This window comes from Ambystoma mexicanum, chromosome 9, assembly GCF_040938575.1.
Source record: "Ambystoma mexicanum isolate Mex_15411 chromosome 9, UKY_AmexF1_1, whole genome shotgun sequence".
In the NCBI taxonomy this organism is placed as follows: Eukaryota; Metazoa; Chordata; class Amphibia; order Caudata; family Ambystomatidae; genus Ambystoma; species Ambystoma mexicanum.
The window spans coordinates 15,380,817-15,404,032 of record NC_090931.1 but is presented as its reverse complement, the minus strand read 5'-3'; the positions used below and the strand labels follow the sequence as shown (position 1 = coordinate 15,404,032).

At 55.8% G+C, this 23,216-nt stretch overlaps 1 protein-coding gene across 1 annotated transcript in view; it reads left to right on the top strand.

The window, feature by feature from the left end:
• The window catches only part of LOC138487219 (collagen, type I, alpha 1b-like), a 174,938-nt gene extending 152,639 nt beyond the window's left edge, over positions 1-22,299 (top strand). Inside the window, exon 3 of the mRNA XM_069613858.1 lies at positions 22,088-22,299. Within this exon, the coding sequence (XP_069469959.1) occupies positions 22,088-22,299 (212 nt within the window). The remainder of the gene's footprint in view (positions 1-22,087) is intronic.
• Positions 22,300-23,216: the final 917 nt, after the last annotated feature.

The window sequence follows — 23,216 nt, the reverse complement described above, 5'->3', positions numbered from 1 at the left end:
TTTCCTGCCTGCCTTTACCTGCTCCTTTTCTTCCTGCATGCCTTTATCTGCTCATTTCCCTCCTGCCTGCCTTTACCTGGCCATTTCCTGCCTGCCTGCCTGCCTTTACCTGCCCCTTTCCTGCCTGCCTGCCTGCCTTTACCTGCTCCTTCCTGCCTGCCTTTACCTGCTCCTTTCCTTACTGCCTTTACCTGCTCCTTTCTTTCCTTCCTGCCTTTACCTGTTCCTTTCCTTCCTGCCTTTACCTGAACCTTTCCTGCCTGCCTTTACCTGCCCCTTTCCTGCCTGCCAGCGTGCATTTACCTGCTCCTTTCCTGCCTGCCTTTACCTGCCCCTTTCCTGCCTGCCTGCCTTTACCTGCTCCTTTCCTGCCTGCCTTTACCTGCCCCTTTCTTTCCTGCCTGCCTTTACCTGCCCCTTTCCTGCCTGCCTGCCTTTACCTGCTCCTTTCCTGCCTGCCTGCCTGCCTGTCTGCCTGCCTTACCTGCTCCTTTCCTGCCTGCCTTTACCTGCTCCTTTCCTGCCTGCCTGCCTTTACCTCCCCTTTTCCTGCCTGCCTATCTGCCTTTACCTGCTCCTTTCCCGCCTGCCTTTACCTGCCCTTTCCTGCCTGCCTGCGTGCCTTTACCTGCTCCTTTCCTGCCTGCCTTTACCTACCCCTTTCCTGCCTGCCTGCCTTTATCTGCTCCTTTCCTGCCTGCCTTTACCTGCTCCTTTCCTTCCTGCCTGCCTTTACTTGCCCCTTTCCTGCCTGCCTGCCTTTTCCTGCCCCTTTCCTGCCTGCCTGCCTGCCTTTACCTGCTCCTTTCCCGCCTGCCTGCCTTTACCTGCCCTTTTCCTGCCTGCCTGCCTGCCTTTACCTGCTCCTTTCCTGCCTGCCTTTACCTGCCCATTTCCTGCCTGCCTTTACCTGATCCTTTCCTGCTTGCCTTTACCTGCCCCTTTCCTGCCTGCCTGCCTTTACCTGCTCCTTTCCTGCCTGCCTTTACCTGCTCCTTTCCCGCCTGCCTGCCTGCCTTTACCTGATACTTTCCTGCCTGCCTTTACCTGCTGCTTTCCTGCCTGCCTGCAATTACATGCTACTTTCCTTCCTGTCTGCCTGCCTTTACCTGCTCCTTTCCTTCCTGCCTGCCTTTACCTGCTCCTTTACTTCCTTCCTGCGTGCCATTTTCTGCTCCTTTCCTTACTGCCTACCTGCCATTTCCTGTTCCTTTCCTTCCTGACTGCCTTTACCTGCTCCTTTACTTCCTTCCTGCCTGCCATTTCCTGCTCCTTTCGTTACGGCCTACCTGCCATTACCTGCTCCTTTCTTTCCTGCCTGCCTTTACCTGCTCCTTTCTTTCCTGCCTACCTTTACCTGCTCCTTTCCTTCCTTCCTGCCTTTACCTGCTCCTTTCTTTCCTGCCTGCCTTTACCTGGCCCTTTCCTGCCTGCACGCCTGCCTTTACCTGCTCCTGTCTTTCCTGCCTGCCTTTACCTGCCCCTTTCCTGCCTGCCTGCCTTTACCTGCTGCTTTCTTTCCTGCCTGCCTTCACCTGTTCCTTTCCTCTCTGCCTTTACCTGCCCCTTTTCTTCCTGCCTGCTTGCGTTTACCTGCCCCTTTCCTACCTGCTTTTACCTGCTCCTTTCCTGCCTGCCTTTACCTGCCCCTTTCCTGCCTGCCTTTACCTGCCCCTTTCCTGCCTGCCTGCCTGCCTTTACCTGCTCCTTTCCTGCCTGCCTTTACCTGGCCCTTTCCTGCCTGCCTGCCTTTACCTGCCCCTTTCCTGCCTGCCTGCCTGCCTGCCTTTACCTGCTCCTTTCTTTCCTGCCTGCCTTTACCTCCTCATTTCCTTCCTGCCTTTACCTGCCCCTTTCCTTCCTGCCTGCCTACCTTTACCTGCCCCTTTCCTACCTGCCTTTACCTGCTCCTTTCCTGCCTGCCTTTACCTGCCCCTTTCCTGCCTGCCTTTACCTGCCCCTTTCCTGCCTGCCTTTACCTGCCCCTTTCCTGCCTGCCTGCCTGCCTTTACCTGCTCCTTCCTGCCTGCCTTTACCTGCCCCTTTCTTTCCTGCCTGCCTTTACCTGCGCCTTTCCTGCCTTTACCTGCTCCTTTCCTTCCTGCCTGCCTTTACCTGCCCCTTTCCTGCCTGCCTGCCTGCCTTTAGCTGCCCCTTTCGTGCCTGCCTGCCTGCCTTTACCTGCTCCTTCCTGCCTGCCTTTACCTGCTCCTTTCCTTCCTTCCTTTACCTGCTCCTTTCTTTCCTTCCTGCCTTTACCTGTTCCTTTCCTTCCTGCCTTTACCTGCTCCTTTCCTGCCTGCCTTTACCTGCCCCTTTCCTGCCTGCCTGGCTGCCTTTACCCGCTCCTTTCCTGCCTGCCTTTACCCGCCCCTTTCCTGTCTGCCTGCCTTTACCAGCTCCTTTCCTGCCTGCCTTTACCTGCTCCTTTCTTTCCTGTTTGCCTTTACCTGCCTCTTTCCTACCTGCCTGCCTTTACCTGCCCCTTTCCTGCCTGCCTGCCTGCCTTTACCTGCCCCTTTCCTGCCTGCCTGCCTTTGCTTGATCCTTTCCTGCCTGCCTTTACCTGCTCCCTTCCTGCCTGCCTTTACCTGCTCCTTCCTGCCTGTCTTTACCTGCTCCTTTCCTCCCTGCCTTTACCTGCACCTTTCCTTCCTTCCTGCCTTTACCTGTTCCTTTCCTTCCTGCCTTTACCTGCTCCTTTCCTGCCTGCCTTTACCTGCCCCTTTCCTGCCTGCCTGCCTTTACCTGCCCCTTTCCTGCCTGCCTGCCTGCCTGCCTTTACCTGATCCTTTCCTGCCTGCCTTTACCTGCTCCCTTCCTGCCTGTCTGCCTTTACCTGCTCCTTCCTGCCTGTCTTTACCTGCTCCTTTCCTTCCTGCCTTTACCTGCTCCTTTCTTTCCTTCCTGCCTTGACCTGTTCCTTTCCTTCCTGCCTTTACCTGCTCCTTTCCTTCCTGCCTTTACCTGCTCCTTTCTTTCCTTCCTGCCTTTACCTGTTCCTTTTCTTCCTGCCTTTACCTGCTCCTTCCTGCCTGCTTTTACCTGCTCCTTTCCTGCCGGCCTTTACCTGCTCCTTTCTTTCCTGCCTGCCTTTACCTGCCTCTTTCCTGCCTGCCTGCCTTTACCTGCCCCTTTCCTGCCTGCCTTTACCTGCTCCTTTCCTGCCTGCCTTTACCTGCTCCTTTACTGCCTGCCTTTACCTGCCCCTTTCCTGCCTGCCTGCCTTTACCTGCCCCTTTCCTGCCTGCCTGCCTGCCTTTACCTGATCCTTTCCTGCCTGCCCTTACCTGCTCCTTTCCTGCCTGCCTGCCTTTACCTGCTCCTTCCTGCCTGTCTTTACCTGCTCCTTTCCTGCCTGCCTTTACCTGCCCCTTTCTTTCCTGCCTGCCTTTATCTGCCCCTTTTCTGCCTTTACCTGCTCCTTTCCTTCCTGCCTGCCTTTACCTGCTCCTTTCCTGCCTGCCTTTACCTGCTCCTTTCCTTCCTGCCTGCCTTTACCTGCTCCTTTCCTGCCTGCCTTTACCTGCCTCTTTCCTGCCTGCCTGCCTTTACCTGCCCTTTCCTGCCTGCCTGCCTTTACCTGCTCCTTCCTGCCTGCCTTTACCTGCTCCTTTGCTTCCTGCCTTTACCTGCTCCTTTCTTTCCTTCCTGCCTTTACCTGTTCCTTTCCTTCCTGCCTTTACCTGCTCCTTTCCTGCCTGCCTTTACCTGCCCCTATCCTGCCTGCCTGCGTGCCTTTACCTGCTCCTTTCCTGCCTGCCTTTACCTGCCCCTTTCCTGCCTGCCTGCCTTTACCTGCTCCTTTCCTGCCTGCCTTTACCTGCTCCTTTCCTTCCTGCCTGCCTTTACCTGCTCCTTTCCTGCCTGCCTTTACCTGCTCCTTTTCTTCCCTCCTGCCTTTACCGGCTCATTTCCCTCCTGCCTGCCTTTACCTTCCCCTTTCCCGCCTGCCTGCCTGCCTTTAAATGCCCCTTTCCTGCCTGCCTGCCTGCCTTTACCTGTTCCTTCCTGCCTGCCTTTACCTGCTCCTTTCCTTCCTGCCTTTACCTGCTCCTTTCTTTCCTTCCTGCCTTTACCTGTTCCTTTCCTTCCTGCCTTTACCTGCTCCTTTCCTGCCTGCCTTTACCTGCCCCTTTACTGCCTGCCCGCGTGCCTTTACCTGCTCCTTTCCTGCCTGCCTTTACCTGCCTTTACCTGCTCCTTTCCTGCCTGCCTTTACCTGCCCCTTTCTTTCCTGCCTGCCTTTACCTGCCACTTTCCTGCCTGCCTGCCTTTACCTGCTCCTTTCCTGCCTGCCTGCCTGCCTGCCTGCCTTTACCTGCTCCTTTCCTGCCTGCCTTTACCTGCCCCTTTCTTTCCTGCCTGCCTTTACCTGCCCCTTTCCTGCCTGCCTGCCTTTACCTACTCCTTTCCTGCCTGCCTGCCTGCCTGCCTGTCTGCCTGCCTTTACCTGCTCCTTTCCTGCCTGCCTTTACCTGCTCCTTTCCTGCCTGCCTGCCTGCCTTTACCTGCCCCTTTCCTGCCTGCCTGCCTGCCTTTACCTGCTCCTTCCTGCCTGCCTTTACCTGCTCCTTTCCTTCCTGCCTTTACCTGCTCCTTTCTTTCCTTCCTGCCTTGACCTGTTCCTTTCCTTCCTGCCTTTACCTGCTCCTTTCCTTCCTGCCTTTACCTGCTCCTTTCTTTCCTTCCTGCCTTTACCTGTTCCTTTTCTTCCTGCCTTTACCTGCTCCTTCCTGCCTGCCTTTACCTGCTCCTTTCCTGCCTTCCTTTACCTGCTCCTTTCTTTCCTTCCTGCCTTTACCTGCCTCTTTCCTGCCTGCCTGCCTTTACCTGCCCCTTTCCTGCCTGCCTGCCTGCCTTTACCTGATCCTTTCCTGCCTGCCCTTACCTGCTCCTTTCCTGCCTGCCTGCCTTCACCTGCTCCTTCCTGCCTGTCTTTACCTGCTCCTTTCCTGCCTGCCTTTACCTGCCCCTTTCTTTCCTGCCTGCCTTTACCTGCCCCTTTTCTGCCTTTACCTACTCCTTTCCTTCCTGCCTGCCTTTACCTGCTCCTTTCCTGCCTGCCTTTACCTGCTCCTTTCCTTCCTGCCTGCCTTTACCTGCTCCTTTCCTGCCTGCCTTTACCTGCCCCTTTCCTGCCTGCCTGCCTTTACCTGCCCTTTCCTGCCTGCCTGCCTTTACCTGCTCCTTCCTGCCTGCCTTTACCTGCTCCTTTGCTTCCTGCCTTTACCTGCTCCTTTCTTTCCTTCCTGCCTTTACCTGTTCCGTTCCTTCCTGCCTTTACCTGCTCCTTTCCTGCCTGCCTTTACCTGCCCCTATCCTGCCTGCCTGCGTGCCTTTACCTGCTCCTTTCCTGCCTGCCTTTACCTGCCCCTTTCCTGCCTGCCTGCCTTTACCTGCTCCTTTCCTGCCTGCCTTTACCTGCTCCTTTCCTTCCTGCCTGCCTTTACCTGCTCCTTTCCTGCCTGCCTTTACCTGCTCCTTTTCTTCCCTCCTGCCTTTACCGGCTCATTTCCCTCCTGCCTGCCTTTACCTGCCCCTTTCCCGCCTGCCTGCCTGCCTTTACCTGCCCCTTTCCTGCCTGCCTGCCTTTACCTGTTCCTTCCTGCCTGCCTTTACCTGCTCCTTTCCTTCCTGCCTTTACCCGCTCCTTTCTTTCCTTCCTGCCTTTACCTGTTCCTTTCCTTCCTGCCTTTACCTGCTCCTTTCCTGCCTGCCTTTACCTGCCCCTTTCCTGCCTGCCCACGTGCCTTTACCTGCTCCTTTCCTGCCTGCCTATACCTGCCTTTACCTGCTCCTTTCCTGCCTGCCTTTACCTGCCCCTTTCTTTCCTGCCTGCCTTTACCTGCCACTTTCCTGCCTGCCTGCCTTTACCTGCCCCTTTCCTGCCTGCCTGCCTTTACCTGCTCCTTTCCTGCCTGCCTTTACCTGCCCCTTTCTTTCCTGCCTGCCTTTACCTGCCCCTTTCCTGCCTGCCTGCCTTTACCTGCTCCTTTCCTGCCTGCCTGCCTGCCTGTCTGCCTGCCTTTACCTGCTCCTTTCCTGCCTGCCTTTACCTGCTCCTTTCCTGCCTGCCTGCCTGCCTTTACCTGCCCCTTTCCTGCCTGCCTGCCTGCCTTTACCTGCTCCTTTCCTTCCTGCCTTTACCTGCTCCTTTCTTTCCTTCCTGCCTTGACCTGTTCCTTTCCTTCCTGCCTTTACCTGCTCCTTTCCTTCCTGCCTTTACCTGCTCCTTTCTTTCCTTCCTGCCTTTACCTGTTCCTTTTCTTCCTGCCTTTACCTGCTCCTTCCTGCCTGCCTTTACCTGCTCCTTTCCTGCCTGCCTTTACCTGCTCCTTTCTTTCCTGCCTGCCTTTACCTGCCTCTTTCCTGCCTGCCTACCTTTACCTGCCCCTTTCCTGCCTGCCTGCTTTTACCTGCTCCTTTCCTGCCTGCCTTTACCTGCTCCTTACCTGCCTGCCTGCCTTTACCTGCCCCTTTCCTGCCTGCTTGTCTGCCTTTACCTGCCCCTTTCCTGCCTGCCTGCCTGCCTTTACCTGATCCTTTACTGCCTGCATTTACCTGCTCCTTTCCTGCCTGCCTGCCTTTACCTGCTCCTTCCTGCCTGTCTTTACCTGCTCCTTTCCTGCCTGCCTTTACCTGCCCCTTTCTTTCCTGCCTGCCTTTACCTGCCCCTTTTCTGCCTTTACCTGCCCCTTTCCTTCCTGCCTGCCTTTACCTGCTCCTTTCCTGCCTGCCTTTACCTGCTCCTTTTCTTCCTGCCTGCCTTTACCTGCTAATTTCCTGCCTGCCTTTACCTGCTCCTTTTCTTCCCTCCTGCCTTTACCGGCTCATTTCCCTCCTGCCTGCCTTTACCTGCCCCTTTCCCGCCTGCCTGCCTGCCTTTACCTGCCCCTTTCCTGCCTGCCTGCCTGCCTGCCTTTACCTGCTCCTTTCCTGCCTGCCTTTACCTGCCCCTTTCTTTCCTGCCTGCCTTTACCTGCCCCTTTCCTGCCTGCCTGCCTTTACCTGCTCCTTTCCTGCCTGCCTGCCTGCCTGTCTGCCTGCCTTTACCTGCTCCTTTCCTGCCTGCCTTTACCTGCTCCTTTCCTGCCTGCCTGCCTGCCTTTACCTGCCCCTTTCCTGCCTGCCTGCCTGCCTTTACCTGCTCCTTCCTGCCTGCCTTTACCTGCTCCTTTCCTTCCTGCCTTTACCTGCTCCTTTCTTTCCTTCCTGCCTTGACCTGTTCCTTTCCTTCCTGCCTTTACCTGCTCCTTTCCTGCCTGCCTTTACCTGCTCCTTGTCTCCCTGCCTGCCTGTACCTGTTCATTTCCTTCCTGCCTGCCTTTACCTGCCCCTTTCCTGCCTGCCTGCCTGCCTGCCTTTACCTGCCCCTTTCCTGCCTGCCTGCCTGCCTTTACCTGCTCCTTCCTGCCTGCCTTTACCTGCTCCTTTCCTTCCTGCCTTTACCTGCTCCTTTCTTTCCTTCCTGCCTTTATCTGTTCCTTTCCTTCCTGCATTTACCTGCTTCTTTCCTGCCTGCCTTTACCTGTCCCTTTCCTGCCTGCCTGCGTGCATTTACCTGCTCCTTTCCTGCCTGCCTTTACCTGTCCCTTTCCTGCCTGCCTGCCTTTACCTGCTCCTTTCCTGCCTGCCTTTACCTGCTCCTTTCTTTCCTGCCTGCCTTTACCTGCCCCTTTCCTGCCTGCCTGCCTGTCTACCTGTCTTTACCTACTCCTTTCCTGCCTGCCTTTACCTGCTCCTTTCCTGCCTGCCTGCCTTTAGCTGCCCCTTTCCTGCCTTCCTTTACCTGCTCCTTTCTTTCCTTCCTGCCTTTACCTGCCTCTTTCCTGCCTGCCTGCCTTTACCTGCCCCTTTCCTGCCTGCCTGCCTGCCTTTACCTGATCCTTTCCTGCCTGCCCTTACCTGCTCCTTTCCTGCCTGCCTGCCTTCACCTGCTCCTTCCTGCCTGTCTTTACCTGCTCCTTTCCTGCCTGCCTTTACCTGCCCCTTTCTTTCCTGCCTGCCTTTACCTGCCCCTTTTCTGCCTTTACCTGCTCCTTTCCTTCCTGCCTGCCTTTACCTGCTCCTTTCCTGCCTGCCTTTACCTGCTCCTTTCCTTCCTGCCTGCCTTTACCTGCTCCTTTCCTGCCTGCCTTTACCTGCCTCTTTCCTGCCTGCCTGCCTTTACCTGCCCTTTCCTGCCTGCCTGCCTTTACCTGCTCCTTCCTGCCTGCCTTTACCTGCTCCTTTGCTTCCTGCCTTTACCTGCTCCTTTCTTTCCTTCCTGCCTTTACCTGTTCCGTTCCTTCCTGCCTTTACCTGCTCCTTTCCTGCCTGCCTTTACCTGCCCCTATCCTGCCTGCCTGCGTGCCTTTACCTGCTCCGTTCCTGCCTGCCTTTACCTGCCCCTTTCCTGCCTGCCTGCCTTTACCTGCTCCTTTCCTGCCTGCCTTTACCTGCTCCTTTCCTTCCTGCCTGCCTTTACCTGCTCCTTTCCTGCCTGCCTTTACCTGCTCCTTTTCTTCCCTCCTGCCTTTACCAGCTCATTTCCCTCCTGCCTGCCTTTACCTGCCCCTTTCCCGCCTGCCTGCCTGCCTTTACCTGCCCCTTTCCTGCCTGCCTGCCTTTACCTGTTCCTTCCTGCCTGCCTTTACCTGCTCCTTTCCTTCCTGCCTTTACCCGCTCCTTTCTTTCCTTCCTGCCTTTACCTGTTCCTTTCCTTCCTGCCTTTACCTGCTCCTTTCCTGCCTGCCTTTACCTGCCCCTTTCCTGCCTGCCCACGTGCCTTTACCTGCTCCTTTCCTGCCTGCCTTTACCTGCCTTTACCTGCTCCTTTCCTGCCTGCCTTTACCTGCCCCTTTCTTTCCTGCCTGCCTTTACCTGCCACTTTCCTGCCTGCCTGCCTTTACCTGCCCCTTTCCTGCCTGCCTGCCTTTACCTGCTCCTTTCCTGCCTGCCTTTACCTACCCCTTTCTTTCCTGCCTGCCTTTACCTGCCCCTTTCCTGCCTGCCTGCCTTTACCTGCTCCTTTCCTGCCTGCCTGCCTGCCTGTCTGCCTGCCTTTACCTGCTCCTTTCCTGCCTGCCTTTACCTGCTCCTTTCCTGCCTGCCTGCCTGCCTTTACCTGCCCCTTTCCTGCCTGCCTGCCTGCCTTTACCTGCTCCTTCCTGCCTGCCTTTACCTGCTCCTTTCCTTCCTGCCTTTACCTGCTCCTTTCTTTCCTTCCTGCCTTGACCTGTTCCTTTCCTTCCTGCCTTTACCTGCTCCTTTCCTTCCTGCCTTTACCTGCTCCTTTCTTTCCTTCCTGCCTTTACCTGTTCCTTTTCTTCCTGCCTTTACCTGCTCCTTCCTGCCTGCCTTTACCTGCTCCTTTCCTGCCTGCCTTTACCTGCTCCTTTCTTTCCTGCCTGCCTTTACCTGCCTCTTTCCTGCCTGCCTACCTTTACCTGCCCCTTTCCTGCCTGCCTGCTTTTACCTGCTCCTTTCCTGCCTGCCTTTACCTGCTCCCTACCTGCCTGCCTGCCTTTACCTGCCCCTTTCCTGCCTGCTTGTCTGCCTTTACCTGCCCCTTTCCTGCCTGCCTGCCTGCCTTTACCTGATCCTTTACTGCCTGCCTTTACCTGCTCCTTTCCTGCCTGCCTGCCTTTACCTGCTCCTTCCTGCCTGTCTTTACCTGCTCCTTTCCTGCCTGCCTTTACCTGCCCCTTTCTTTCCTGCCTGCCTTTACCTGCCCCTTTTCTGCCTTTACCTGCCCCTTTCCTTCCTGCCTGCCTTTACCTGCTCCTTTCCTGCCTGCCTTTACCTGCTCCTTTTCTTCCTGCCTGCCTTTACCTGCTAATTTCCTGCCTGCCTTTACCTGCTCCTTTTCTTCCCTCCTGCCTTTACCGGCTCATTTCCCTCCTGCCTGCCTTTACCTGCCCCTTTCCCGCCTGCCTGCCTGCCTTTACCTGCCCCTTTCCTGCCTGCCTGCCTGCCTGCCTTTACCTGCTCCTTTCCTGCCTGCCTTTACCTGCCCCTTTCTTTCCTGCCTGCCTTTACCTGCCCCTTTCCTGCCTGCCTGCCTTTACCTGCTCCTTTCCTGCCTGCCTGCCTGCCTGTCTGCCTGCCTTTACCTGCTCCTTTCCTGCCTGCCTTTACCTGCTCCTTTCCTGCCTGCCTGCCTGCCTTTACCTGCCCCTTTCCTGCCTGCCTGCCTGCCTTTACCTGCTCCTTCCTGCCTGCCTTTACCTGCTCCTTTCCTTCCTGCCTTTACCTGCTCCTTTCTTTCCTTCCTGCCTTGACCTGTTCCTTTCCTTCCTGCCTTTACCTGCTCCTTTCCTTCCTGCCCTTACCTGCTCCTTTCTTTCCTTCCTGCCTTTACCTGTTCCTTTTCTTCCTGCCTTTACCTGCTCCTTCCTGCCTGCCTTTACCTGCTCCTTTCCTGCCTGCCTTTACCTGCTCCTTTCTTTCCTGCCTGCCTTTACCTGCCTCTTTCCTCCCTGCCTGCCTTTACCTGCCCCTTTCCTGCCTGCCTGCTTTTACCTGCTCCTTTCCTGCCTGCCTTTACCTGCTCCTTTCCTGCCTGCCTGCCTTTACCTGCCCCTTTCCTGCCTGCCTGCCTGCCTTTACCTGATCCTTTCCTGCCTGCCTTTACCTGCTCCTTTCCTGCCTGCCTGCCTTTACCTGCTCCTTCCTGTCTGTCTTTACCTGCTCCTTTCCTGCCTGCCTTTACCTGCCCCTTTCTTTCCCGCCTGCCTTTGCCTGCCCCTTTTCTGCCTTTACCTGCCCCTTTCCTTCCTGCCTGCCTTTACCTGCTCCTTTCCTGCCTGCCTTTACCTGCTCCTTTTCTTCCTGCCTGCCTTTACCTGCTAATTTCCTCACTGCCTGCCTTTACCTGCCTCTTTCCTGCCTGCCTGCCTTTACCTGCCCTTTTCTGCCTGCCTGCCTTTACCTGCTCCTTCCTGCCTGCCTTTACCTGCTCCTTTGCTTCCTGCCTTTACCTGCTTCTTTCTTTCCTTCCTGCCTTTACCTGTTCCTTTCCTTCCTGCTTTTACCTGCTCCTTTCCTGCCCGCCTTTACCTGCCCCTATCCTGCCTGCCTGCGTGCCTTTACCTGCTCCTTTCCTGCCTGCCTTTACCTGCCCCTTTCCTGCCTGCCTGCCTTTACCTGCACCTTTCCTGCCTGCCTTTACCTGCTCCTTTCCTTCCTGCCTGCCTTTACCTGCTCCTTTCCTGCCTGCCTTTACCTGCTCCTTTTCTTCCTGCCTGCCTTTACCGGCTCATTTCCCTCCTGCCTGCCTTTACCTGCCCCTTTCCTGCCTGCCTGCCTGCCTTTACCTGCCCCTTTCCTGCCTGCCTGCCTTTACCTGCTCCTTTCCTTCCTGCCTTTACCTGCTCCTTTCTTTCCTTCCTGCCTTTACCTGTTCCTTTCCTTCCTGCCTTTACCTGCTCCTTTCCTGCCTGCCTTTACCTGCCCCTTTCCTACCTGCCCTCGTGCCTTTACCTGCTCCTTTACTGCCTGCCTTTACCTGCCCCTTTCCTGCCTGCCTGCCTTTACCTGCTCCTTTCCTGCCTGCCTTTACCTGCCCCTTTCTTTCCTGCCTGCCTTTACCTGCCCCTTTCCTGCCTGCCTGCCTTTACCTGCTCCTTTCCTGCCTGCCTGCCTGCCTGTCTGCCTGCCTTTACCTGCTCCTTTCCTGCCTGCCTTTACCTGCTCCTTTCCTGCCTGCCTGCCTGCCTTTACCTGCCCTTTTCCTGCCTGCCTACCTGCATTTACCTGCTCCTTTCCTGCCTGCCTTTACCTGCCCTTTCCTGCCTGCCTGCGTGCCTTTACCTGCTCCTTTCCTGCCTGCCTTTACCTGCCCCTTTCCTGCCTTCCTGCCTTTACCTGCTCCTTTCCTGCCTGCCTTTACCCTCTCCTTTCCTTCCTGCCTGTCTTTACTTGCCCCTTTCCTGCCTGCCTGCCTTTACCTGCCCCTTTCCTGCCTGCCTGCCTGCCTTTACCTGCTCCTTTCCCACCTGCCTGCCTTTACCTGCCATTTTCCTGCCTGCCTGCCTGCCTTTACCTGCTCCTTTCCTGCCTGCCTTTACCTGCCCATTTCCTGCCTGCCTTTACCTGCTCCTTTCCTGCCTGCCTGCCTGCCTTTACCTGATACTTTCCTGCCTGCCTTTACCTGCTCCTTTCCTTCCTGCCTGCCTTTACCTGCCCCTTTCCTGCCTGCCTGCCTGCCTTTACCTGCTCCTTTCCTGCCTGCCTTTACCTGCTCCTTTCCTGCCTGCCTGCCTTTACCGGCTCCTTTCCTGCCTGCCTTTACCTGCTCCTTTATTTCCTGGCTGCCTTTACCTGCCCCTTTCCTGCCTGCCTTTACCTGATCCTTTCCTGCCTGCCTTTACCTGCCCCTTTCCTGCCTGCCTGCCTTTACCTGCTCCTTTCCTGCCTGCCTTTACCTGCTCCTTTCCCGCCTGCCTGCCTTTACCTCCCCCTTTCCTGCCTGCCTGCCTTTACCTGCTCCTTTCCTGCCTGCCTGCCTTTACCTGCCCCTTTCCTGCCTGCCTTTACCTGCTCCTTTCCTGCCTGCCTTTACCTGCTCCTTTCCTGCCTGCCTTTACCTGCTCCTTTCCTGCCTGCCTTTACCTGCCCCTTTCCTGCCTGCCTGCCTTTACCTGCTCCTTTCCTGCCTGCCTGCCTTTACCTGCTCCTTTCCTGCCTGCCTTTACCTGCTCCTTTCCTGCCTGCCTGCCTGCCTTTACCTGCTCCTTTCCTGCCTGCCTTTACCTGCTCCTTTATTTCCTGCCTGCCTTTACCTGCCCCTTTCCTGCCTGCCTTTACCTGCTCCTTTCCTGCCTGCCTTTACCTGCTCCTTTATTTCCTGCCTGCCTCTACCTGCCCCTTTCCTGCCTGCCTTTACCTGGTCCTTTCCTGCCTGCCTTTACCTGCCCCTTTCCTGCCTGCCTGCCTTTACCTGCTCCTTTCCTGCCTGCCTGCCTTTACCTGCTCCTTTCCTGTCTGCCTGCCTTTACCTGCTCCTTTCCTGCCTGCCTTTACCTGCTCCTTTCCTGTCTGCCTGCCTTTACCTGCTCCTTCCCTGCCTGCCTGCCTTTACCTGCTCCTTTCTTGCCTGCCTTTACCTGCTCCTTTCCTGCCTGCCTTTATCTGCTCCTTTCCTTCCTGCCTTTACCTGCTCCTTTCCTGCCTGCCTTTACCTGCTCCTTTCCTGCCTGCCTTTACCTGCCCCTTTCCTGCCTCCCTGCATGTCTTTACCTGCTCCTTTCCTGCCTGCCTTTACCTGCCCCTTTCCTGCCTGCCTGCCTTTACCTGCTCCTTTATTTCCTGGCTGCCTTTACCTGCCCCTTTCCTGCCTGCCTTTACCTGATCCTTTCCTGCCTGCTTTTACCTGCCCCTTTCCTGCCTGCCTTTACCTGCTCCTTTCCTGCCTGCCTTTACCTGCCCCTTTCCTGCCTGCCTGCCTTTACCTGCTCCTTTCCTGCCTGCCTGCCTTTACCTGCCCCTTTCCTGCCTGCCTTTACCTGCTCCTTTCCTGCCTGCCTTTACCTGCTCCTTTCCTGCCTGTCTTTACCTGCTCCTTCCTGCCTGTCTTTACCTGCTCCTTTCCTGCCTGCCTTTACCTGCCCCTTTCTGTCCTGCCTGCCTTTACTTGCACCTTTTCTGCCTTTACCTGCTCCTTTCCCGCCTGCCTGCCTTTACCTGCCCCTTTCCTGCCTGCCTGCCTTTACCTGCTCCTTTCCTGCCTGCCTGCCTTTACCTGCCCCTTTACTGCCTGCCTTTACCTGCTCCTTTCCTGCCTGCCTTTACCTGCTCCTTTCCTGCCTGCCTTTACCTGCTCCTTTCCTGCCTGCCTTTACCTGCTCCTTTATTTCCTGCCTGCCTCTACCTGCCCCTTTCCTGCCTGCCTTTACCTGATCCTTTACTGCCTACCTTTACCTGCCCCTTTCCTGCCTGCCTGCCTTTTCCTGCTCCTTTCCTGCCTGCCTTTACCTGCTCCTTTCCTGCCTGCCTGCCTTTACCTGCTCCTTTCCTGCCTGCCTTTACCTGCTCCTTTATTTCCTGCCTGCCTTTACCTGCCCCTTTCCTGCCTGCCTGCCTTTACCTGCTCCTTTCCTGCCTGCCTTTACCTGCTCCTTTATTTCCTGCCTGCCTCTACCTGCCCCTTTCCTGCCTGCCTTTACCTGATACTTTCCTGCCTGCCTTTACCTGCCCCTTTCCTGCCTGCCTGCCTTTACCTGCTCCTTTCCTGCCTGCCTTTACCTGCTCCTTTCCTGTCTGCCTGCCTTTACCTGCTCCTTTCCTGCCTGCCTGCCTTTACCTGCTCCTTTCTTGCCTGCCTTTACCTGATCCTTTCCTGCCTGCCTTTACCTGCTCCTTTCCTTCCTGCCTTTACCTGCTCCTTTCCTGCCTGCCTTTACCTGCTCCTTTCCTGCCTGCCTTTACCTGCCCTTTTCCTGCCTCCCTGCATGTCTTTACCTGCTCCTTTCCTGCCTGCCTTTACCTGCCCCTTTCCTGCCTGCCTGCCTTTACCTGCTCCTTTATTTCCTGGCTGCCTTTACCTGTCCCTTTCCTGCCTGCCTTTACCTGATCCTTTCCTGCCCCTTTCCTGCCTGCCTGCCTTTACCTGCCCCTTTCCTGCCTGCCTGCCTGCCTGCCTTTACCTGCTCCTTTCCTGCCTGCCTGCCTTTACCTGCCCCTTTCCTGCCTGCCTTTACCTGCTCCTTTCCTGCCTGCCTTTACCTGCTCCTTTCCTGCCTGCCTTTACCTGCTCCTTTATTTCCTGCCTGCCTCTACCTGCCCTTTCTTGCCTGCCTTTACCTGATCCTTTCCTGTCTGCCTTTACCTGCCCCTTTCCTGCCTGCCTGCCTTTACCTGCTCCTTTCCTGCCTGCCTGCCTTTACCTGCTCCTTTCCTGCCTGCCTTTACCTGTTCCTTTCCTGCCTGCCTGCCTTTACCTGCTCCTTTCCTGCCTGCCTTTACCTGCTCCTTTATTTCCTGCCTGCCTTTACCTGCCCCTTTCCTGCCTGCCTTTACCTGCTCCTTTCCTGCCTGCCTTTACTTGCTCCTTTATTTCCTGCCTGCCTCTACCTGCCCCTTTCCTGCCTGCCTTTACCTGATCCTTTCCTGCCTGCCTTTACCTGCCCCTTTCCTGCCTGCCTGCCTTTACCTGCTCCTTTCCTGCCTGCCTGCCTTTACCTGTTCCTTTCCTGCCTGCCTTTACCTGCTCCTTTCCTGTCTGCCTGCCTTTACCTGCTCCTTTCCTGCCTGCCTGCCTTTACCTGCTCCTTTCTTGCCTGCCTTTACCTGCTCCTTTCCTGCCTGCCTTTACCTGCTCCTTTCCTTCCTGCCTTTACCTGCTCCTTTCCTGCCTGCCTTTACCTGCTCCTTTCCTGCCTGCCTTTACCTGCCCCTTTCCTGCCTCCCTGCATGTCTTTACCTGCTCCTTTCCTGCCTGCCTTTACCTGCCCCTTTCCTGCCTGCCTGCCTTTACCTGCTCCTTTATTTCCTGGCTGCCTTTACCTGCCCCTTTCCTGCCTGTCTTTGCCTGATCCTTTCCTGCCTGCCTATACCTGCCCCTTTCCTGCCTGCCTGCCTTTACCTGCTCCTTTCCTGCCTGCCTTTACCTGCTCCTTTCCCGCCTGCCTGCCTTTACCTGCCCCTTTCCTGCCTGCCTGCCTGCCTTTACCTGCTACTTTCCTGCCTGCCTGCCTTTACCTGCCCCTTTCCTGCCTGCCTTTACCTGCTCCTTTCCTGCCTGCCTTTACCTGCTCCTTTCCTGCCTGTCTTTACCTGCTCCTTCCTGCCTGTCTTTACCTGCTCCTTTCCTGCCTGCCTTTACCTGCCCCTTTCTTTCCTGCCTGCCTTTACCCGCCCCTTTTCTGCCTTTACCTGCTCCTTTCCCGCCTGCCTGCCTTTACCTGCCCCTTTCCTGCCTGCCTGCCTTCACCTGCTCCTTTCCTGCCTGCCTGCCTTTACCTGCCCCTTTCCTGCCTGCCTTTACCTGCTCCTTTCCTGCCTGCCTTTACCTGCTCCTTTCCTGCCTGCCTTTACCTGCTCCTTTCCTGTCTGCCTTTACCTGCTCCTTTATTTCCTGCCTGCCTCTACCTGCCCCTTTCCTGCCTGCCTTTACCTGATCCTTTCCTGCCTGCCTTTACCTGCCCCTTTCCTGCCTGCCTGCCTTTACCTGCTCCTTTCCTGCCTGCCTGCCTTTACCTGCTCCTTTCCTGCCTGCCTTTACCTGCTCCTTTCCTGCCTGCCTGCCTTTACCTGCTCCTTTCCTGCCTGCCTTTACCTGCTCCTTTATTTCCTGCCTGCCTTTACCTGCCCCTTTCCTGCCTGCCTTTACCTGCTCCTTTCCTGCCTGCCTTTACCTGCTCCTTTATTTCCTGCCTGCCTCTACCTGCCCCTTTCCTGCCTGCCTTTACCTGATCCTTTCCTGCCTGCCTTTACCTGCCCCTTTCCTGCCTGCCTGCTTTACCTGCTCCTTTCCTGTCTGCCTGCCTTTACCTGCTCCTTTCCTGCCTGCCTGCCTTTACCTGCTCCTTTCTTGTCTGCCTTTACCTGCTCCTTTCCTGCCTGCCTTTACCTGCTCATTTCCTTCCTGCCTTTACCTGCTCCTTTCATGCCTGCCTTTACCTGCTCCTTTCCTGCCTGCCTTTACCTGCCCCTTTCCTGCCTCCCTGCATGTCTTTACCTGCTCCTTTCCTGCCTGCCTTTACCTGCTCCTTTATTTCCTGGCTGCCTTTACCTGCCCCTTTCCTGCCTGCCTTTACCTGATCCTTTCCTGCCTGCCTTTACCTGCCCCTTTCCTGCCTGCCTGCCTTTACCTGCTCCTTTCCTGCCTGCCTTTACCTGCTCCTTTCCCGCCTGCCTGCCTTTACCTGCCCCTTTCCTGCCTGCCTGCCTTTACCTGCTCCTTTCCTGCCTGCCTGCCTTTACCTGCCCCTTTCCTGCCTGCCTTTACCTGCTCCTTTCCTGCCTGCCTTTACCTGCTCCTTTCCTGCCTGCCTTTACCTGCTCCTTTCCTGCCTTCCTTTACCTGCTCCTTTCCTGCCTGCCTGCCTCTACCTGCCCATTTCCTGCCTGCCTTTACCTGATCCTTTCCTGCCTGCCTTTACCTGCCCCTTTCCTGCCTGCCTGCCTTTACCTGCTCCTTTCCTGCCTGCCTGCCTTTACCTGCTCCTTTCCTGCCTGCCTTTCCCTGCTCCTTTCCTGCCTGCCTGCCTTTACCTGCTCCTTTCCTGCCTGCCTTTACCTGCTCTTTTATTTCCTGCCTGCCTTTACCTGCCCCTTTCCTGCCTGCCTTTACCTGCTCCTTTCCTGCCTGCCTTTACCTGCTCCTTTATTTCCTGCCTGCCTCTACCTGCCCCTTTCCTGCCTGCCTTTACCTGATCCTTTCCTGCCTGCCTTTACCTGCCCCTTTCCTGCCTGCCTGCCTTTACCTGCTCCTTTCCTGCCTGCCTGTCTTTACCTGCTCCTTTCCTGCCTGCCTTTACCTGCTCCATTCCTGTCTGTCTGCCTTTACCTGCTCCTTTCCTGCCTGCCTTTACCTGCTCCTTTCCTGTCTGCCTGCCTTTACCTGCTCCTTTCCTGCCTGCCTGCCTTTACCTGCTCCTTTCTTGCCTGCCTTTACCTGCTCCTTTCCTGCCTGCCTTTACCTGCTCCTTTCCTTCCTGCCTTTACCTGCTCTTTTCCTGCCTGCCTTTACCTGCCCCTTTCCTGCCTGCCTTTACCTGATCCTTTCCTGCCTGCCTTTACCTGCCCCTTTCCTGCCTGCCTGCCTTTACCTGCTCCTTTCCTGCCTGCCTGCCTTTACCTGCTCCTTTCCTGCCTGCCTTTACCTGCTCCTTTCCTGTCTGCCTGCCTTTACCTGCTCCTTTCCTGCCTGCCTTTACCTGCTCCTTTCCTGTCTGCCTGCCTTTACCTGCTCCTTTCCTGCCTGCCTGCCTTTACCTGCTCCTTTCTTGCCTGCCTTTACCTGCTCCTTTCCTGCCTGCCTTTACCTGCTCCTTTCCTTCCTGCCTTTACCTGCTCCTTTCCTGCCTGCCTTTACCTGCTCCTTTCCTGCCTGCCTTTACATGCCCCTTTCCTGCCTCCCTGCATGTCTTTACCTGCTCCTTTCCTGCCTGCCTTTACCTGCCCCTTTCCTGCCTGCCTGCCTTTACCTGCTCCTTTATTTCCTGGCTGCCTTTACCTGCCCCTTTCCTGCCTGCCTTTACCTGATCCTTTCCTGCCTGCCTATACCTGCCCCTTTCCTGCCTGCCTGCCTTTACCTGCTCCTTTCCTGCCTGCCTTTACCTGCTCCTTTCCCGCCTGCCTGCCTTTACCTGCCCCTTTCCTGCCTGCCTGCCTTTACCTGCTACTTTCCTGCCTGCCTGCCTTTACCTGCCCCTTTCCTGCCTGCCTTTACCTGCTCCTTTCCTGCCTGCCTTTACCTGCTCCTTTCCTGCCTGTCTTTACCTGCTCCTTCCTGCCTGTCTTTACCTGCTCCTTTCCTGCCTGCCTTTACCTGCCCCTTTCTTTCCTGCCTGCCTTTACCTGCCCCTTTTCTGCCTTTACCTGCTCCTTTCCCACCTGCCTGCCTTTACCTGCCCCTTTCCTGCCTGCCTGCCTTCACCTGCTCCTTTCCTGCCTGCCTGCCTTTACCTGCCCCTTTCCTGCCTGCCTTTACCTGCTCCTTTCCTGCCTGCCTTTACCTGCTCCTTTCCTGCCTGCCTTTACCTGATCCTTTCCTGCCTGCCTTTACCTGCCCCTTTCCTGCCTGCCTGCCTTTACCTGCTCCTTTCCTGCCTGCCTGCCTTTACCTGCTCCTTTCCTGCCTGCCTTTACCTGCTCCTTTCCTACCTGCCTGCCTTTACCTGCTCCTTTCCTGCCTGCCTTTACCTGCTCCTTTATTTCCTGCCTGCCTTTACCTGCCCCTTTCAAGCCTGCCTTTACCTGCTCCTTTCCTGCCTGCCTTTACCTGCTCCTTTATTTCCTGACTGCCTCTACCTGCCCCTTTCCTGCCTGCCTTTACCTGATCCTTTCCTGCCTGCCTTTACCTGCCCCTTTCCTGCCTGCCTGCTTTACCTGCTCCTTTCCTGTCTGCCTGCCTTTACCTGCTCCTTTCCTGCCTGCCTGCCTTTACCTGCTCCTTTCTTGTCTGCCTTTACCTGCTCCTTTCCTGCCTGCCTTTACCTGTTCATTTCCTTCCTGCCTTTCCCTGCTCCTTTCATGCCTGCCTTTACCTGCTCCTTTCCTGCCTGCCTTTACCTGCCCCTTTCCTGCCTCCCTGCATGTCTTTACCTGCTCCTTTCCTGCCTGCCTTTACCTGCTCCTTTATTTCCTGGCTGCCTTTACCTGCCCCTTTCGTGCCTGCCTTTACCTGATCCTTTCCTGCCTGCCTTTACCTGCCCCTTTCCTGCCTGCCTGCCTTTACCTGCTCCTTTCCTGCCTGCCTTTACCTGCTCCTTTCCCGCCTGCCTGCCTTTACCTGCCCCTTTCCTGCCTGCCTGCCTTTACCTGCTCCTTTCCTGCCTGCCTGCCTTTACCTGCCCCTTTCCTGCCTGCCTTTACCTGCTCCTTTCCTGCCTGCCTTTACCTGCTCCTTTCCTGCCTGCCTTTACCTGCTCCTTTCCTGCCTGCCTTTACCTGCTCCTTTCCTGCCTGCCTGCCTCTACCTGCCCATTTCCTGCCTGCCTTTACCTGATCCTTTCCTGCCTGCCTTTACCTGCCCCTTTCCTGCCTGCCTGCCTTTACCTGCTCCTTTCCTGCCTGCCTGCCTTTACCTGCTCCTTTCCTGCCTGCCTTTCCCTGCTCCTTTCCTGCCTGCCTGTCTTTACCTGCTCCTTTCCTGCCTGCCTTTACCTGCTCCTTTATTTCCTGCCTGCCTTTACCTGCCCCTTTCCTGCCTGCCTTTACCTGCTCCTTTCCTGCCTGCCTTTACCTGCTCCTTTATTTCCTGCCTGCCTCTACCTGCCCCTTTCCTGCCTGCCTTTACCTGATCCTTTCCTGCCTGCCTTTACCTGCCCCTTTCCTGCCTGCCTGCCTTTACCTGCTCCTTTCCTGCCTGCCTGTCTTTACCTGCTCCTTTCCTGCCTGCCTTTACCTGCTCCATTCCTGTCTGCCTGCCTTTACCTGCTCCTTTCCTGCCTGCCTTTACCTGCTCCTTTCCTGTCTGCCTGCCTTTACCTGCTCCTTTCCTGCCTGCCTGCCTTAACCTGCTCCTTTCTTGCCTGCCTTTACCTGCTCCTTTCCTGCCTGCCTTTACCTGCTCCTTTCCTTCCTGCCTTTACCTGCTCCTTTCCTGCCTGCCTGCCTTTACCTGCTCCTTTCCTGCCTGCCTGTCTTTACCTGCTCCTTTCCTGCCTGCCTTTACCTGCTCCATTCCTGTCTGCCTGCCTTTACCTGCTCCTTTCCTGCCTGCCTTTACCTGCTCCTTTCCTGTCTGCCTGCCTTTACCTGCTCCTTTCCTGCCTGCCTGCCTTTACCTGCTCCTTTCTTGCCTGCCTTTACCTGCTCCTTTCCTGCCTGCCTTTACCTGCTCCTTTCCTTCCTGCCTTTACCTGCTCCTTTCCTGCCTGCCTTTACCTGCTCCTTTCCTGCCTGCCTTTACCTGCCCCTTTCCTGCCTCCCTGCATGTCTTTACCTGCTCCTTTCCTGCCTGCCTTTACCTGCCCCTTTCCTGCCTGCCTGCCTTTACCTGCTCCTTTCCTGCATGCCTTTACCTGCTCCTTTCCCGCCTGCCTGCCTGCCTTTACCTGATCCTTTCCTTTCTGCCTTTACCTGATCCTTTCCTGTCTGCCTTTACCTGCTCCTTTCCTGCCTGCCTTTACCTGCTCCTTTCCTGCCTGCCTTTACCTGCTCCTTTCCTGCCTGCCTTTACCTGCCCCTTTCCTGTCTGCCTGGCTGCCTTTACCTGCTCCTTTCCTGTCTGCCTTTACCTGCTCCTTTCCTTCCTGCCTTTACCTGCCTCTTTCCTGCCTGCCTGCCTTTACCTGCTCCTTCCTGCCTGCCTGCCTGCCTTTAGCTGCCCCTTTCCTGCCTGCCTGCCTTTACCTGCTCCTTCCTGCCTGCCTTTACCTGCTCCTTTCCTGCTTGCCTGCCTGCCTTTACCTGCCCCTTTCCTGCCTGCCTGCCTTTACCTGCCCCTTTCCTGCCTGCCTGCCTTTACCTGCTCCTTCCTGCCTGCCTTTACCTTCCCATTTCCTGCCTGCCTTTACCTGCTCCTTCCTGCCTGCCTTTACCTTCCCATTTCCTGCCTGCCTTTACCTGCTCCTTCCTGCCTGCCTTTACCTGCTCCTTTCCTGCCTGCCTGCCTGCCTTTACCTGCCCCTTTCCTGCCTGCCTGCCTGCCTTTACCTGCCCCTTTCCTGCCTGCCTGCCTTTACCTGCTCCTTCCTGCCTGCCTTTACCTTCCCATTTCCTGCCTGCCTTTACCTGCTCCTTCCTGCCTGCCTTTACCTTCCCATTTCCTGCCTGCCTTTACCTGCTCCTTTCCTGCCTGCCTTTGCCTGCCTTCATCTTGTCACCCTGCCACAGATGTATTCTCTGCTTCTAACACAGTGGACTTGGCCTTGAGTATCCAGATATCGGATTCAGCTGCCGAGGCTGCGCCCCCCCCCTGTCAGTGTCGCACTGTCCCTACACCCCGAAAATACATGGGAGGCATCCACGTGGCATAGGCAGTTGGGCAGACAACTCTAGCTATCATGTTCGGGGGTGGGGGGGGGGGTTGTCAAACAGGTTTCCCTCATAACAAATGCAACATGTCTGAGGACATGTCCTGGCACCGGATCACTCCACAGAGTCAGACGCCTGCAATCTCCCGCCATGGAAGCCATGCAAGAACTCTGTGATGAGCTGCAGAATCTGTGGGTGGAAGAGGCCGTCTTACGTCAAGAGAATACCAGGTCCAGCAGGACAAGGCCAACATCGCTTCTGCTTTGAGAAACCTGAGGGCAGTGACCTCTCCTGGACTACTCCCTATGTGACCACCAATGGTCCCATTTTGGACAGTTTTGCTGATTTTGAGAAGGCATTCATGGAGGTATTTCAATCGCCCAGAATCAGTTGATGTGTATAGGCCAAGTTTCCATGGGCCTGGTTGCTTACCTTGTCCATTTTTTTCCGTTACTAGCTGCAGGAGAAGAAGTGACCCAGAGAACATTGTTCACACGTGGGTTACGGGAAGAAATTAAGGATGCACGAGTACATAGTCCAGAGCTGGACACCTTGCAAGCTTTGATAGAGCAGGTTCTACGTATTGGCCACCGCCTCACTGAGAGGAGGAAGGAATGCAAGAAATTCTCGCCCCACAGTGATGATGCCTGTAGCACCCCCATCAATTAGTAACAGACCAGAACCGATGCCGTTGGGCTTTATACGCGGGCCTCTCACCGAAGAAGAACAGAAACAAAGACATCAACACCATTTATGTATGTACTGTGGGACACAGGACATTTTCTCAGAAATTGTTCTCTGAAGCTGCCAAAACCGATGGAAAACTACCTGGCCTGTTGTCTGAAGAGAGGGTGTCAATGGACCCCACAGACAATCCAACCCTCTGGACAAAAAGGCCCAATTCCCGCCACTCCACTGTTGTTCTGAAGATACTATTGACTTGGAACGCCAAATCATTTTCCACAGAGGCACTTGTGGACCCCGGGGCATCTGGAAATTATATTGATGACAGCATGGCCAAATAGGAAATCACTGCACCGGTGAAGGTTTCGGATGGTACACCCTTGGCCGTTGGTCCCATTAGACAACGTATCCATCCGTTACTATTGCTTATTGCCTACCATCATTGCTCTGGACATAATTCAATCACCTCCCTACCCGGTGGTTTTGGGTGTTAACCAGGCACAACCCCTATGCCGTTTGGGAAACTCGTACCATCATCTTTTCCTCCACCCTGTGTACCAAGGTCTGTTCAAAACCAATCATGGACCAACACGCTAGATTGCTGTTAATTCGTATCTCAATGGAACCATGCAAACAGGTTCTCTATCTTTGATTCCTACTATTTATCAGGATTTGGGTGGTGTTTTTTCCAAACCCAACACTTACCGCATCATAGACCATATGATTGTGTCATCACCTTATTGCCTGACAAAGAGATGCCCCATGGATGGGTACAATCCTGCATACCACATGAAAAGGATGCGTTACAGAAGTGTTTCCAAGAAACTCTGGACATGGGCTACATCGTGCCCTACAAGTCCCCAGCAGGGAACCCTCTTTTCTTTGTCCCTAAGAAAGAGGGA